Source organism: Diabrotica virgifera, chromosome 7 (assembly GCF_917563875.1).
Source record: "Diabrotica virgifera virgifera chromosome 7, PGI_DIABVI_V3a".
Classification (NCBI taxonomy): Eukaryota; Metazoa; Arthropoda; class Insecta; order Coleoptera; family Chrysomelidae; genus Diabrotica; species Diabrotica virgifera.
In genome coordinates this window covers 117184366-117198907 of record NC_065449.1, presented here as the reverse complement: position 1 = coordinate 117198907, position 14542 = coordinate 117184366, and the positions used below count along the sequence as shown (strand labels likewise).

The 14542-nt window shown below is 38.0% G+C and overlaps 1 protein-coding gene across 1 annotated transcript in view; it reads left to right on the top strand.

The window, feature by feature from the left end:
* Positions 1–287: 287 nt before the first annotated feature.
* The window catches only part of LOC114326773 (unextended protein), a 366939-nt gene continuing 352684 nt past the window's right edge, over positions 288–14542 (top strand). Inside the window, exon 1 of the mRNA XM_028275204.2 lies at positions 288–798. Coding sequence (XP_028131005.1) covers positions 311–798 — 488 coding nt within the window. The 5' untranslated portion in view covers positions 288–310. The remainder of the gene's footprint in view (positions 799–14542) is intronic.

Genomic DNA, 14542 nt, shown 5'->3' with positions numbered 1-14542 from the left:
CATTGAAAATTTGTCATAGGAATGAAGTAGGTAAACATATTTTAAATTCATTAAATGTCTTCATTGGTTTTAAATAAATTTAATAAATCTTAGATATACTTTTTCAAACTAGGGAATATTCTATAATTTTTATAAGTAATTGACTATGTAGGCAACATTGGAAAATGTGACGTTATACTGGTTGTCTAACTAAGGATTTCCATAAGAGATTTTCCCGTTAATCGATAGATATGCAAAATGACAATGACGTTAAGAAGAGTGAAAAGGTTATAAGCTCTCGTGGATTTTGTTGCTGTCAGTTCCGTGTAACATGGCGAGATATTCGCCTCGTGCTGTTGAGAAGATATTGACTATATTGTTGTTATTCGTAATAGTCAATCCAAGCAAACCTGCTTTCTTAGAAGATCCGAACCTTCCTGAATTTATTTCAGCAACATCAAAGCCCCCGGTTGAATATGAAAACGACAAAAAAATTATTTTTGAAGTGCGTGGAAGGAATATCCAGAAAGACATTATTATCAAGGCAACTAAAAATAAATCTGAAAGAGATTCTGAATGTGAGGACTTGACGGTACCATATAATATTAGTGAAATACACGTTTCAGAATTTAAAACGGCACAATATGAGTTGACAGTGCCAAGAACTTTGCAGGGTGATATTTATCTTTGCTTACCTCGACAAATTAAAAAACCTAGTGTACAAGTACCCCAACTTTTTCACCCAAAGTTATTTTATAAGTGGGTTCATCAAGGACCTAATGTTAGTGTGAATGTTACTTCCGACGATTCAAGTTTAAGGTAAGTTATTTTTATTTTCTTATTGTTTGTTAAAGTCGTGTGTCATTATAATATGTAACAAAATAAATATATACCATAGGGATATTATAAAAATACTGATAATACTATATAAACAGATCAACTTTGTTATCAATTTACTTTTCTGTATACGATTATACAATAAAATATATGATGTGTTTTAATGGTAAATAAATATTCAACATTTTACCAAGTGTACACTGGTTTATGGCTATTTACGATTTTATTTACATTTTGGTTTTTGCCTTTTTTGCAATAATTATTTCCATAGAAATTAAAATCATAAAATTGTTAATGTTGAAATCAGTATGAACCCATCTACTTAAGGCTCATTAGCCATTAGATATCAATTCACATAATTCCACCCATTAACTTAGTGAGTGGCCTGTAATTTTGAAAAACCATTTATGTAGACCTATTTTGGACTAAACCATGATCAAGAAATACCTATTTTTCGTGTTGGGAGTTTTGTTCTTTCATTTTATAGGCAGGTAAATTTTTTTACATAGTTTTGTATTTATGTTACAAAATGTTTTTATGAATTGAAATTATGACATGAGACTAAAAATTATGACTTGAGACCTAAAGCCCAATTTTACGACTGGACGTGAACGGAACGTGCCGTAGAACAATAGACGGCGCCCGTCTTCGGTGTGTTGCCTCGTTCCGTTGTACGATAAACTAGCCAATGCTTTTCATATCAGACGATTCTTCAACGTGCCCCGTAAGACAGCCGTGTCGTCCACGTCCCCGTCGTAAGATAAATTGGGCTTAAACTAATAGCAATTTTAGACATTAGTTCACAGAAATAAGCAAAAAAAATTACCCTGTTTGTGACACTGACCCGATACTCGGCCATAGGCAAACAGAAGTTATTTCGAGTACCTAATACAGACCAACAGACCTTTATACATATTATAACAATAACCTATTAGGTTATGTTCCCTGTAGTCGATTTTTTAGAGTTAAGAATTAAATGATTTTGTAACTTCAGTTTTTCATTCATCTAATAGCATGTTTACCAAGAAATAAAACCATTTTATTTAAGATTTTTTATTTCCGAAGCCATACACAAACCAATATTATTTTTAGAAATTTGAATAGGATTTGTTATTAAATTATCATATCAAAAAATTAATTATTTACGAAGTTTATTGAAGAAGTATTAGGTAATCATAAATACTTTTGTTTTACAATAAGAATTACCTAAACCTAAAACATTGAAAAAAAAATTGTTAACCAAATTGGTGGTTTATATAATGTATTTACTTATGTAAGTATTTAAATAATGCATATTCGTAATGTACGCAAAAAGTACATACAAATTAAAAAAAGAAATCAAAATCCATAAACAGGAACCGAACAACTCATTTTCTACTACATTTTGAAGCTTTGTGGAGGATTCAGTTGAAAGGAAATCTTTTTCGAGTTTGGCACATTAAAACTTTAAAGTCTGTTTTTTTTAATGACGCTTATTAGATCTCTATTGCAAACAAAAAATTTGCTGTGAACTGTGAACTTAAAAAAGGGACTAACTTCGTCCCAAGTTGCCCTAGGATACCATTTTTCTTTAAAAATGTATGAAAAAATGCAAGATTTCCAAATATATATTATGAAAAAAATAATTTTCCTGTAGGGTAATATTTAAAAAGTTACTCTAAATGTTTATAAGCAAAAATCGACATTTTTTGCAAAATGATTTTGCAATATCTATTTAATTTTTTTTTTTAATTATGATGTTGATAGAATAAACCTTTAACTTTCATACTCAAGCTACCCGTAGAGTTACTATAATTTTATTATTTTCTGATTAATATTGCAATGTTGCAAAAAAATAATGTGAGATAGACAAATTAAATAACTTTTATAATTTACCGATGGCTTTGAAATTTTGAGCATATTTTAAGCACCACAAGACCCAACATTTCACGTAATGTCAAGGCTCAAGGTTCTAAGTTCATTTAAAAAAAAGTTATTAACCTTTATAAAAAAAATCGAAATTTCTGACTCTTACAATTTTCTGAGCAACAAATAAGGGTAGAAACATTTTTATAAAAACAGCGTTTTGAAGGTCTTTATGTGACGTTCAAGTTCCTTACTTTCAAGTCTGTTTGAACTTCACTTTTTAAGGATAAAACAAAAAAAGCGAAAATTTACCTTTTTTTAACCTTAATTTGCTAATAACTAATTAACAGCGTAGGCGCAAAATTTCAAGCCAATGCTTTTTTAAATGCATTCGTTTTTCTCGTATCCTAGAAAAACCAATAAATATTTTTGAAAAATTTACGCGCAGAATAAAAGATTACATTATTACCGAGAGCCGAAAATCCCTTAGAATAAACAAAAAGTTTCTTTTGAATGGATATTTGAAATTAAAAATCACACTCAATTTTTTTTCTTTTTCACTCCTGTAGCTTTAAAATAAACATGAAGTTTTCAGGGACTTTCGGTCCTCGGTTATAATGTATTCTTGCATTCTGCGTTTAAATTTTTCAAAAATACTTATTAGCTTTCTAGGATTAAACAAAATGAATGCATATAAAAAACATTGGCCCGAAATTTTGAGCCTACGCGCTCGTAAGTCCAAAAAATCTACTGCAGGGAACATGCTAGGTTCTTGTTATACAGGTCCATAGTCCATACTGCTCAAAACAACTGTTGTTTGACTGGCCGGGAGGCCGGGTCAGTGTCACGAGAAAAATCTTATTTCGTGGACTAAATGTCCTATCTGGAAACTTTTGTAATTTTTTGGGAATGGAGAAATTTTCCATGCGTGAAAATTAAATTGCCTTTTGCAAAGAAAATCGCATGTGCTGTGACGTTTTTCTCCCTTATCCGATGATACCGTATTGATTCTATTTTTAATAATTTTGGCATACGTGCTACTGATGCCCTAAGGGCGTTAATTGTAACCTAAGTAAATATACAGTCTGTTCCAACGAAAATTTGACCCCCTCGGAAACTCAGAAACCAAGAGCTTCTTCAAAATTAAAAAGAAACACGTCAATTTTTAATGGAAGAGTGACGAATTTTCATGCAAAATTCATGCCCTTAAATGTAACCCCCTACTGCCCGCATCGACCTCCACATTTTTTTAAATAGCAAGTGTGGTCGAGTGGCACATCATTTGAAAGGTAATTTTTTTCTCTAAATGACGCTCTATTTTTTTTTAATTTGCGTAATAAGTTTGAAGAAAATTTTGGACTTAACAAATTTATTATAAGTTAGCTAAATCCAAAATTATCTTGTAATCCGCAAATAAAAAAAATTAGAGGGTCCTGTAGAGAAAACAAATACCTTTCAAATAATGAGCCACTCGACTACACTTGCTATTTAAAAAAAAACTGGGGGCTGATGCGGGGCAGGGAAAGGGGGACGAATTGGAATTTGGGAATACAAATTGAATGTTTTTTTTTAATTCTGAAAAAACTCTTTCGGTTTCTGAGTTACTGGGGTGGGGGTCAGATTTTCGTTGGAATACTCTGTATAATGTTAATCCTAATTTATCACGGATGTTAATCCGTGATTTTCTCCATCATGCCACTTGAAAGTCTATTAGTTTCCACAATAAGGAACCTGCAAAAAAGGCATAACGGCGGGCCGTGAAAACGAAAAATTTTACCTCGGAAGAGATGAGGAAAAGAAGGAAAATTCGATTTAAAAAAAACGGCCCTACTCTAATTTTCGTTTTTGTTTGCTTATCTCATATGACATTTTGAGTAGGTACACTCATCACTGGTATTACACAAAAAGGCATGACGATGGCTTAGTGTGAAAACCTCGTAGCTCATTAAATTATAATTTTACAGGAGAGGCAAAAAACTAATTTTCTGCATAATATAACCTAAAAACAAAAATTACGTTACATATTTTTAATTTGAGCACATTGAGACAAATATCTGATATTGGCCCAGAGCTAAAAGTGTTAAATAATGTTGCTATTAAAAATGTTGCTATTAAATTGGAAATACAAATATTAACTATGAAAAACACGTAAATATCCTTGCAGTATATAGGGTGAGGCAGATAACTGGCCTATTAGAAATATTTAGAGAACTAAAGGCAACAGTATCATGAAAATTGGAATGATGGGGTTTTGAAGGGTGATCTATTTAATGAAAATATTTTCATCAATTTGCCACTTCCGGTTATACCGGAAGTTGCTTATAACTTCGTTTTTTCAAATAGGACACCCTGTATATTTTTACATTTTTAGATTCTACTCGATGTCTTCTTTCTTAAAATATGCGGTTTTGTAATGTTATACAGGGTAGTTTAAAAGCTAATTACGTTTTTTTTATTAATTTCGTAGCAACTTTCACACCCTGTAGAATTGTAGTGGTTGGATATCATAAACTCTATTTATCTTAAAATGATTTTTAATATAGTCTACTATTATTAAAAATTATTAGTATAGCTAAATGTTAAATTTTAGTATACAGGGTTGGTCGAAACTCGGAATGAGGATTTTCTGAATTTTCTTAAATGGAACACCCTTTTTTTGGGAGGTGAGAATCTTCAAAAGACCGTCTGGGAAGGTGTCCCAGGTGTGTCGGATTCGATCCGTCACGCTTCACCGTGCCGAACCACCTACCGACTAAACTCACCTCCTCTTCCTCCAGCCGACAGGTCTGGAACCGCTCTTGGCGAGCATGTCTGACCCGTCGACCTTACTCATAACTCCCCCCGGGCACCCTCTGCGTGCACTCCGTAGATTAAGCGGCCACCCAGCCGCCCCGTCCCGCACACACCCCGCACAAAGACCGGTCGGTGAAGACGACCGTCCCGTGCAGCCCATGTGCGGGTGGGGCGACCGGGGTGCCCCCAATCAAACATGAACTAGCAAAAGGATACCAGTCGACAGTTACGAGCAACTCCAAACATTCGTGCTTTCATCAATTCGCACTCACACTCATACCCATTCATTCTACAGTTAACAGGAAGCAGTCAGTGAGGTTGGGTGTAAAAATCCTCCCCCACTACCTGATACAAAACAAAAAACAGACTAAAACAAGACAAAACAGAAAGTAAACAAAACAATACAAAGGCGGTCAGCATGGGTTAGATGTAAAAGGTCCTCCCCCTGCTGACTACCGCTTACAACACGCAACACATTTGAGTAATAAAATTGATTTAAAATGATAAATATTGTATAAATAAGATTGAAGAAGTAAATAAGAAGATAAAACAAGATAAAATAAATAAATAAGTAAAACTAGTTAAAATAAGACAGACAGCGCAGGTTGGATGTAAAGGATCCTCCCCCCACTGGCTGCCATCTGCGACACAAAAATAAAAACGTTAAAAAAATAAATAAATAGACGGTCATCCCGCTTGCAGTCGCCTCTCTTTCTCCTCTTTGTGCTTCATTGTCTTCGTGACAAAAGCAATGATCAGGTCGAAGTCTCTCTTGCTATTGATAGCTTTATCAATTAGCTCGTGAGGCTCGCCTAGAGGGGATCCCAGTCCCAGCTGCAGCTCGGTACGTCCCGCCTGGTATGCAGGGCACACGAAGACGACATGCTGCGCGTCATCCACTACTCCACACTCAGGGCATAGATCGTCCATGGTCTTCCCTATACGATGAGTAAACTTCCTGAACGATCCATGTCCCGTCAAAAATTGTGTGAAATAGTAGCCGACGCGCCGATGCCGGCACTCGTACCACCTCACCACATCTGGAATCAGGGATCTCGTCCAGGCCGCCTTCTCGACTTCGGCTGCCCATTCCCTCTGCCACATCTCTAGACTTCTTTTCCTTTCTTGTGGACCTGAACCTATTGCCCCGTTGCCCCTCTGGTACATTCGGACTCTTTCTCTGGCCAGGATGTGCACCGGTACAGACCCAGCCACCACCTGTAAGGCAATGGTTGATACGGTTCTATACGCGCTGCACACCCTGATCAGAGGTTTCCTTTGTGTCCTAAGAAGCACGTCTTTTATACTTTTTCATTCGAAGGACCTCGTGCCACACTGGGGCTCCGTATAAAACTATGGATAAGATGGATTGTGCCATCACTATTCTCTTCTGGGATCCAGGACCCCCTATATTTGGCATAAATTTATTGTCCAACAGAACAAGGACCACCCATCTTTTTTTACTTGCTTTAGCCGCGTCCCTTATCCAGGTCGCGGCATCGACTGTCGATTTACCTTTTCGAAATCCATATTGTTGATTTGATAGCACTCTTTGATCTTCCAACACGCCCTCCAGCCTCTTCTTAATAAGCCCTTCGTAGAACTTACCAAGGCAGTCCAGAAGGCATATTTGCCGATAAGAGGCTGCTGAATCGGGGGGTTTCCCAGGCTTTAGGAGTAGAACTAAGTTCGCTTCCTTTAAGTCCCTGGGAAACTCTTGCTTCTGTAGTAGGTCGTTGTATATTCTTCTGATCAAACCTGGTTTCTCCGTTGCTATTATTTTTATTGCCTCTTGTGGCAGCCCGTCAGGGCCGGGAGCTTTCCCTGTCTTCATCTCCTGACCAGCTATTCTAACTTCCTCTTCCGTGAACTCCTCTACCATCGTTGGAAATATCTTAATGAAATTTTGATGATCCTTGGTAGGAAAGAGGAGCTCAGCTGATTCCATCCGCTGGTCTTCGTCGAGTCTATATGGGGCGATTATTTTCAGCGTCTTCATAGTGATCTTGTACGCATCGCCCCATATATCTTCGTCCAATGCTTTTATCAGGGTCTGCCACTTTTCTTTTTTCTCTTGTTTTATTTTTTTATTTAAAGTTTTCTTTAGATCTTTATATATTTCCTTGAGCTCGAGGCTGCCCTGGCTTCTCGTATAATTCCTTCGAGCTCTGAGGCATCTCTCCCGTAGACCTTCTATCTCATCCGTCCACCAGTAGGGGGATTTTTTATTATCTTTTCTCTTCACGGTGGCCAAATTTGCTGCACTTTGCAGTGCTCTTCTCAGTTGGCCAAGGTCAGAAATCTCTTGTTCATTAATTTTCCTGACCTCCGATAGGTACTTGGTTTTGTTAAAATAAATCTCCGTGTGTCCTATCGGCCGCCTTATTCCCACTTTAACCTTTATTTCGTATTGTGTATACCGGTGGTAGGTGAATAACTGATCGTCAAGGACATCCCAGCCGTGCACTCTCCTGGATAGCCCTTCACTCGCGAACGTAATATCAATGTGTGTTCGGCTGACCCCCCTTACGAATGTTGGTTTGTTATTGTTTAATACTTGGAGGCCAGCCTGGGCTATCCATTCATTCCATATTTCCCCCTTTCTGTCGTTTATGGGGGCACCCCACAACCTCGATTTCGCGTTAATGTCCCCGGCGATCATCACTTCTTTTTCGTTCGTGGCGGCGCTCATTATTTCATCTACAATTGCTTTGTATCTTATCATAGGGATATTTGGGGACACGTAGCATGCCAGCAGGCTGAAATCCCTCAGTTTGATGAGGATATGATTTCCTCCCCTGACAATACCACGCACCCCCCAAACCCCTATTTCTAAAGAGCACCGCCACATTCTTCCCATTATCCTGGACCCAACCACCGGCTGATGTTATTTTTTTGTTCGGTTCCGGGACGATGAGCAAGTCTATTTCTAGCTTGCAGGCTTTTGCGTGGACAAGGTCGTGTGCTCGGCGTGCCCTGCCCACGTTCACCTGCAATATCCGTATACCAGGTTGATCCTTGAGGTCCACTTTGGTTCAGTTCCCAGAGGTCGTTTCTGCGTCGGACTCACGTCTTTCGAAAAAATTAAAAAGCATAAAAGCTAAAACAAATAAATAAATTAATATAAATAAAATAAATAGATACGGTATATAGATAAAATATGTAAAAGTAAAAGAATTCAATAAATAAAAGCGGTTTAGTAAAATTGAAATAATAGAGTAAAATAGAATAAATAAAATAAATAAAATAGATAAAATAAATTTTAAAGATATAAAATAACACCTAGGTGGGCTGTATATGGGCCCACCTTCGTTTTCCAGGGAGTCTATTTTATGTTTGGTCAGTTCGTTTTAGGGGTTCCCCTCTCCTCCCCTACCGTATACAAGGGCTCGGTACGACGGACAGGCCATCCTGTCCATCCTATGCCCTTCTTCTTTGCATACCGAGCAGTACGGTTTATTACCGCAGCTTGCAACGGTATGTCCCGTTTGGAGACAATTATAGCAGCACGCCGCCCTGCTCTCTTCCTTGCAATCGTAAGTGTTGTGCCCGAACTTTAGGCACTTAAAACACCTAACTGGGTTGTGTCTCTCCATTATTGGACACACAACCCACCCTATTTTTATTGAGCCGTACCTCCTCAGCTCTTCCGCTATGGAGGGGCGTACGGCTATCGTAGCTACCTGCTCCCCATATCTGTTTGTTCGTAGAACCTTGACTTCTATCTCTCTCTCAGGAACGCCTGTATAGCTCTTTATCATTTTCTTTAGAGTTTCCTCACCAACCCCAGGGTCCAACCGCGTAATCGTGAAGAAAGTCTCTTTTCTTCTGATTGCCGTGTCCATCCCGTTCATTTTGCTGTCCAGTTCAGCCCTCAACTTCTCCGCAGCCCCTCTTCCCTTTAACTTTACAAGGAGATCTCCCCCATTCGTTCTTTTTAACTTCTCCACTTGTAGACCGATTTTTCCAATGTCGATTTTTTCTCTCATTTCGCTAAGAACTTCGTTATATTTCCCCCCCCCCCCCCCATCTTTATAAGGAGGGCTTCTTCTTGTTCTGACTTCTTCTCTACCTCGAGTTCCTTCCCTCTTACTATCATCTCCCATGAGATACTTTCCCTCCGCCCCACATATTCGAGGGCTTTCCTTATGATCTCCTTGTTAAGGTCGTTACCGGCTACGACCCGTACAACCTTTGGTGTTTCATCCATCTCTTTCTTAATTTTAGTTATAGCCTTTTCTGCTAGGTCGTATATATCGCCACCACTTTCTTTTTCTATTCCAGCGACGAACGTGTACCAAATTGTTTTTTTATTTTCTTTCCTCCTAAAGTTCTCAAGGAATTTGACTTCTCCCTCGTTCACTTCCTCTAGTGTTTCTGCCAGATCCTCTCCCACGTCCTTTATTATATTTTCTACCCCCTTGTCCTTCGCGTCCTTTTTTGTTACTATCAGACATGTTTTCTTCTCGACCGTTTCTCGTAACCCCCCTTATTCCCAATTTGTCTTTATATATGCTTTCTCCTCCCATTTGCTATTACATATACTCATGAAGGTTTTTTTTCCTCCCCCCATGTTTAGAGCCCTTTTAATTTTTTCTTGCTCTTCTCTCTGTCTTTCTTGTTCCACTTTTAGCTTACAGTGATCGCATTTTACTTCTTGTTGTGTTTTTTCGGCTATACTGTCGTCTTCTTTTTTGTTGTTAGTGGATTTTATGACCCCTAACAGTTTTTTTAATTCCGTATCCATCTCCACCTTTTCCCCCTTTTTTTCGCTTAGGTTAGTAAATATCTCTATTAGTTTTATATTTAACTCTTCGAGTTTCCTGTTTATTTTTTGTTGTTTGGTTTCGTTAGGAAACTTAATACTCTCTTTCAGTCTCTCCCTCTTCAGATCATTTATTCTCTCTAGACTGTCCCCTTTCCTTTTCTTCTTATTCATGGTTTCATCATCAAGCAAGAAAGAGGCTAACACCCTCTCCTGAATATTTTGCCATCCTTTTTCTATTTTTTCCACTTCCTCTTGTGATCTTTCCTCCCCTATCTCATCGTCATCATTTTCACTGCTTTCCAGCATTTCATCCCCTACTAGTGTCGACTGTTTTGGGGCAGTCGACCTGTTCATCTTCTGTTTCTTTTTATGTGAGTTTATGAGCTCCCTCTCAAAACTGTTCATTCCTTCTTCCCATTTCAAGTCGTCAGGCGACTGTTTTTTCCTATTCTCATTTTCGATATCCGTTCCATTGTCCGTGTCTCGCCGATGGTCGTCTTCACTCACCCCCGTCTGTTCAGAATTGTGTTTATTGGTACTCATATAAATTCCCACGAGTTGGGACGTACTATACGTCTGGCGCGGCAGTGCGCCCTTACCACGCCAAGGCTTGGTTACTTCGGGAGGTCGCCAGGTATCCCGAAGGGATCGTTTGTGATGCTCTAACCCTCGCATCTCTCATATCTTTGGCACGATGCCTTCCACCGTGATAGTGGGGATTGTTTTATTAAGGTTTACTCCTCTAGGCTTTTTTTCACGGTTGCCTCCGGACGCAGTGGCAGTTTGTATTCACAGGCTACCTGGAGTTTCCGCGTAACTGCTGCCTCCCCTGTTACGCGGGATTTGGAATGGATGTGTGGTGGGGTAAGACATGACGGCTACTCGTAGTGGGTATGTCGAAGAAGTTTTCGAATAGAAATTTGTGATCAGAGCCCGATGGCGGAGCCCCCCGCACACTGCTTTGTGGCCCCCCATCGACCCCCGGTCACAATGCTGAGGTGGACGAGATTAACTTTTAGGGATTAGAGTAGCCGTAGGGAAGTTGGAGGGTGATATACATCTGCTGAAGGCGAAAGGCGTCGCAACTGCTCGCCTCAGTTGCGACGCCTTTTTAGCGTCCAGCGGCGGTGTCCGGCGCTCACCCGGTGCACAGTCGCTGGACGCTGGGACTGCCCTTGGTTTCACCGGTCGTGCTCCCCTCACAACTTTAGGGACCACGATCGGTTACTCGGCCCTCCCACCGTCGTCGAGGTAGAAATACAATCCCAGGAGGGAAAAAATGGAACACCCTGTATTTTAGTATTGCAATGAAAAGACATTTTATGGTACTTTTTTATTTCTTAAGCATTCCCTATACCTAAATGCTTTAATTTGTGCTTAATTGTTAATCGCGCCAAGAATGTTACTACGTAGGTATTTTGATAGCACAACCATTATTGGCAATTTTAAAGATCAGTCTAGATTAATATGTATTTATTTGTGATTGAATATTTTCACGGCCAACCTAATAAAATTTCACGTATTTTTTGTTGAAATTAATGTTTGGCTTGAATCACCAATAACTCACAAATTAAAGCAATTAGGTTTAGGGAATACTTAAGAAATAAAAAAGTAGCATAAAATATCATGTCATTACAATAATAAAATATAGGGTGTTCCATTTAAGAAAACTCAGAAAATAATCTTTCTGAGTTTCGACCAACCCTGTATAGTACAATTCAACATTTAGCTATACTAACAATTTTTAACAATAGTAGACTATATTAAAAATCATTTGAACATAAATAGAGTTTTTGATGTCAAACTACTACAATTCTACAGGGTGTGAATGTTGCTAGGAAATTAAGAAAAAAAAACGTAATTATCTTTTAAACTACCCTGTATAAAATTACAAAACCTCATATTTTAAGAAAGAAGACATCCAGGAGAATCCATAAATGTAAAAATATACAGGATGTTCCATTTAAAAAAACGAAGTTATAAGCCACTTCCGGTATAACCGGAAGTAGCAAATCGATGAAAATATTTTCATTAAAGAGATCACTCTTCAAAACCCCTTCATTCCAATTTTCATGATTCTGTTTCCTTTAGTTCTCGAGATATTTCTAATGGGACTTTTATCTGCCTCACCCTGTATAGACCCTTTGCCCAAGTAACTATGATAACCTCGTATACAGGGCCGGATCTAGGCTACTCCGTAAGGGGGGCAAGTTTAACTTGCCGCCCCTTTATTGAAAAAAATGGATATAGATCATAGCATAGGTGTAAGTAAATAAGAAAATAGTACATACAATTTTATTGGAAGGAATGAATTTAATTGTAGATTTTGAGTTTTAAAAATATACTTAGTTATTACAAATTTGCAACATTACTATATACTTCATTACGGCAAATCCACAAAAAATAGGGCTAGGTATACTAACTTTCTTTTTAGAAGCAAATACGTGTATTACGTCATCAAAACTAATGAAATATTTACGTTTGTGCTCAATAGCTATGATGCTTAAATCAGTGAGCCTTTGTTGCTCCATTGAATTTCTTAGATATTTTTGTACTATTTTTAATTTGCTAAAACTTCTTTCTCCCGAAGCAACTGATACTGGGATAGTTGGAAATGTTTGTAGTCCTGTTGTGATATTGGGATAACCCTCATCAAGTTTATTTTTCATAATTATGTCAAGAGTTGTTGAAGCATTTGCGTCCTTCAAGTTAGGATCTACTGCCAAAGCATGGTTCTTGAAACTTTCAATTTCAAATACAATGTCTTTTTTGTTCATGTCTTTCTTGTAAGTATCTGCCAATAGGCCTGCCTTCACCTTAAGATCAGAGATGTCTATTTCATTAATTCGATATCCATTCAAAAATCCAAAGTTTTCATTGACATTTTCCAAAGCTTTGAATCTAGTACTAACTCTACTACCAATCTGTCAGTGATTTTTAGCATTGAACTTTTGAATAAGTCTTCTTGGGCACGGTTGACAACTTCATCCTCACATAGTTTGTCAAACATGGCTTTCTTCTTCCTTTTTCTTTTCTCTTTAAATTCTTCAGATACGACGTTTAAACTAGCAAGAAACTTAGCTTCATCAAGGGCTTCTTGTGGCGAAAAATCTCTAGAAGATTTAATAAATTGCAGAAGTCCCTGCACGTGTTTTGCAGCCTGATCAACTGTTAAATCGTCGTTTTGAAGAAACTTCTGCACATAATCAATCCTTTTCAATTGGGAATACCAGAAACAACAAAATGCTATGAATTCAAAAGTTTTCAATTTTTCCAGCAAGAACTTGGACTCGCTTTTGGTATCAGATGTTGATAGAGGGTCGTTAAGTAGTTCTTCCAATGCCAGTATAACTTTACCAAAATGCTTATACACAGCTTCGACGGCCTCTATTCTTGCGGACCATCTGGTTTTACTTTGTTATTTCAAAGTTATGGGTACGTGCTTTTTTAGAACTTCCCATCTGGAAGTGGAAGCAATAAAAAAGTTGTACAAGCTACCAAGAGATCCAAAAAAGCTTTGAGCTTCCACCGAAGTCTCACCTGCATGCACTCCGACCAAATTCAGGGAATGTGCCACACAGGGCACAAAATATGCCAATTCATTAAACTCGAGGATCCTTGCTTGAACACCTTTATATTTGCCGGCCATATTCGCCCCGTTGTCATATGACTGACCCCGGCAATTTTGTATGTCAAGACCTTCGTTTTCCACTGTTTGCAATATGTCGCGTGTAAGACCTTCTCCTGTTTTATTGCTTACCCTGAAAAAACCTCGAATTTGTCGCCGTGGCCACGTGCCCCCTTTGCGCCCCCCCCCCTAGTTCCGGCCCTGCTCGTATATCTTGATATACTTCTTTTTCATCTCAAATGAGGTTGTGTTTATTATTATTTACGAGGTTTTCATTTTTCATAGCTTATTGCATACTAGGTCGATACAATACAAATCTTTTGATTAAGGTTCATAAAATGTTTTATATGCCGGACTACCTTTTGTTTTTCACAAAAAACATTTCTGCAAGTCGAATCTCTCAAACAAACACTCCAAATTAAGTACCAAATTCTTAGTTATAAATATACGTGGTATTCACACTAAATCAAGACATCAATTGATATACTTGGTTTCTTTTTTCGGCTGTAGAAAATAGTCTAGTGCAGCGGTTCTCAATCTGTGGTACATGTACCACTGGTGGTACATATCATTATTTGCGGTGGTACACAAAACGCAAAACTGTCAAAATCACCACTATTACAGTTAATTAGATTACCTATCTAGATAGGTCGTTATTTCAGTTAGGTGGTACTAAAAATATTAAAAAAAGT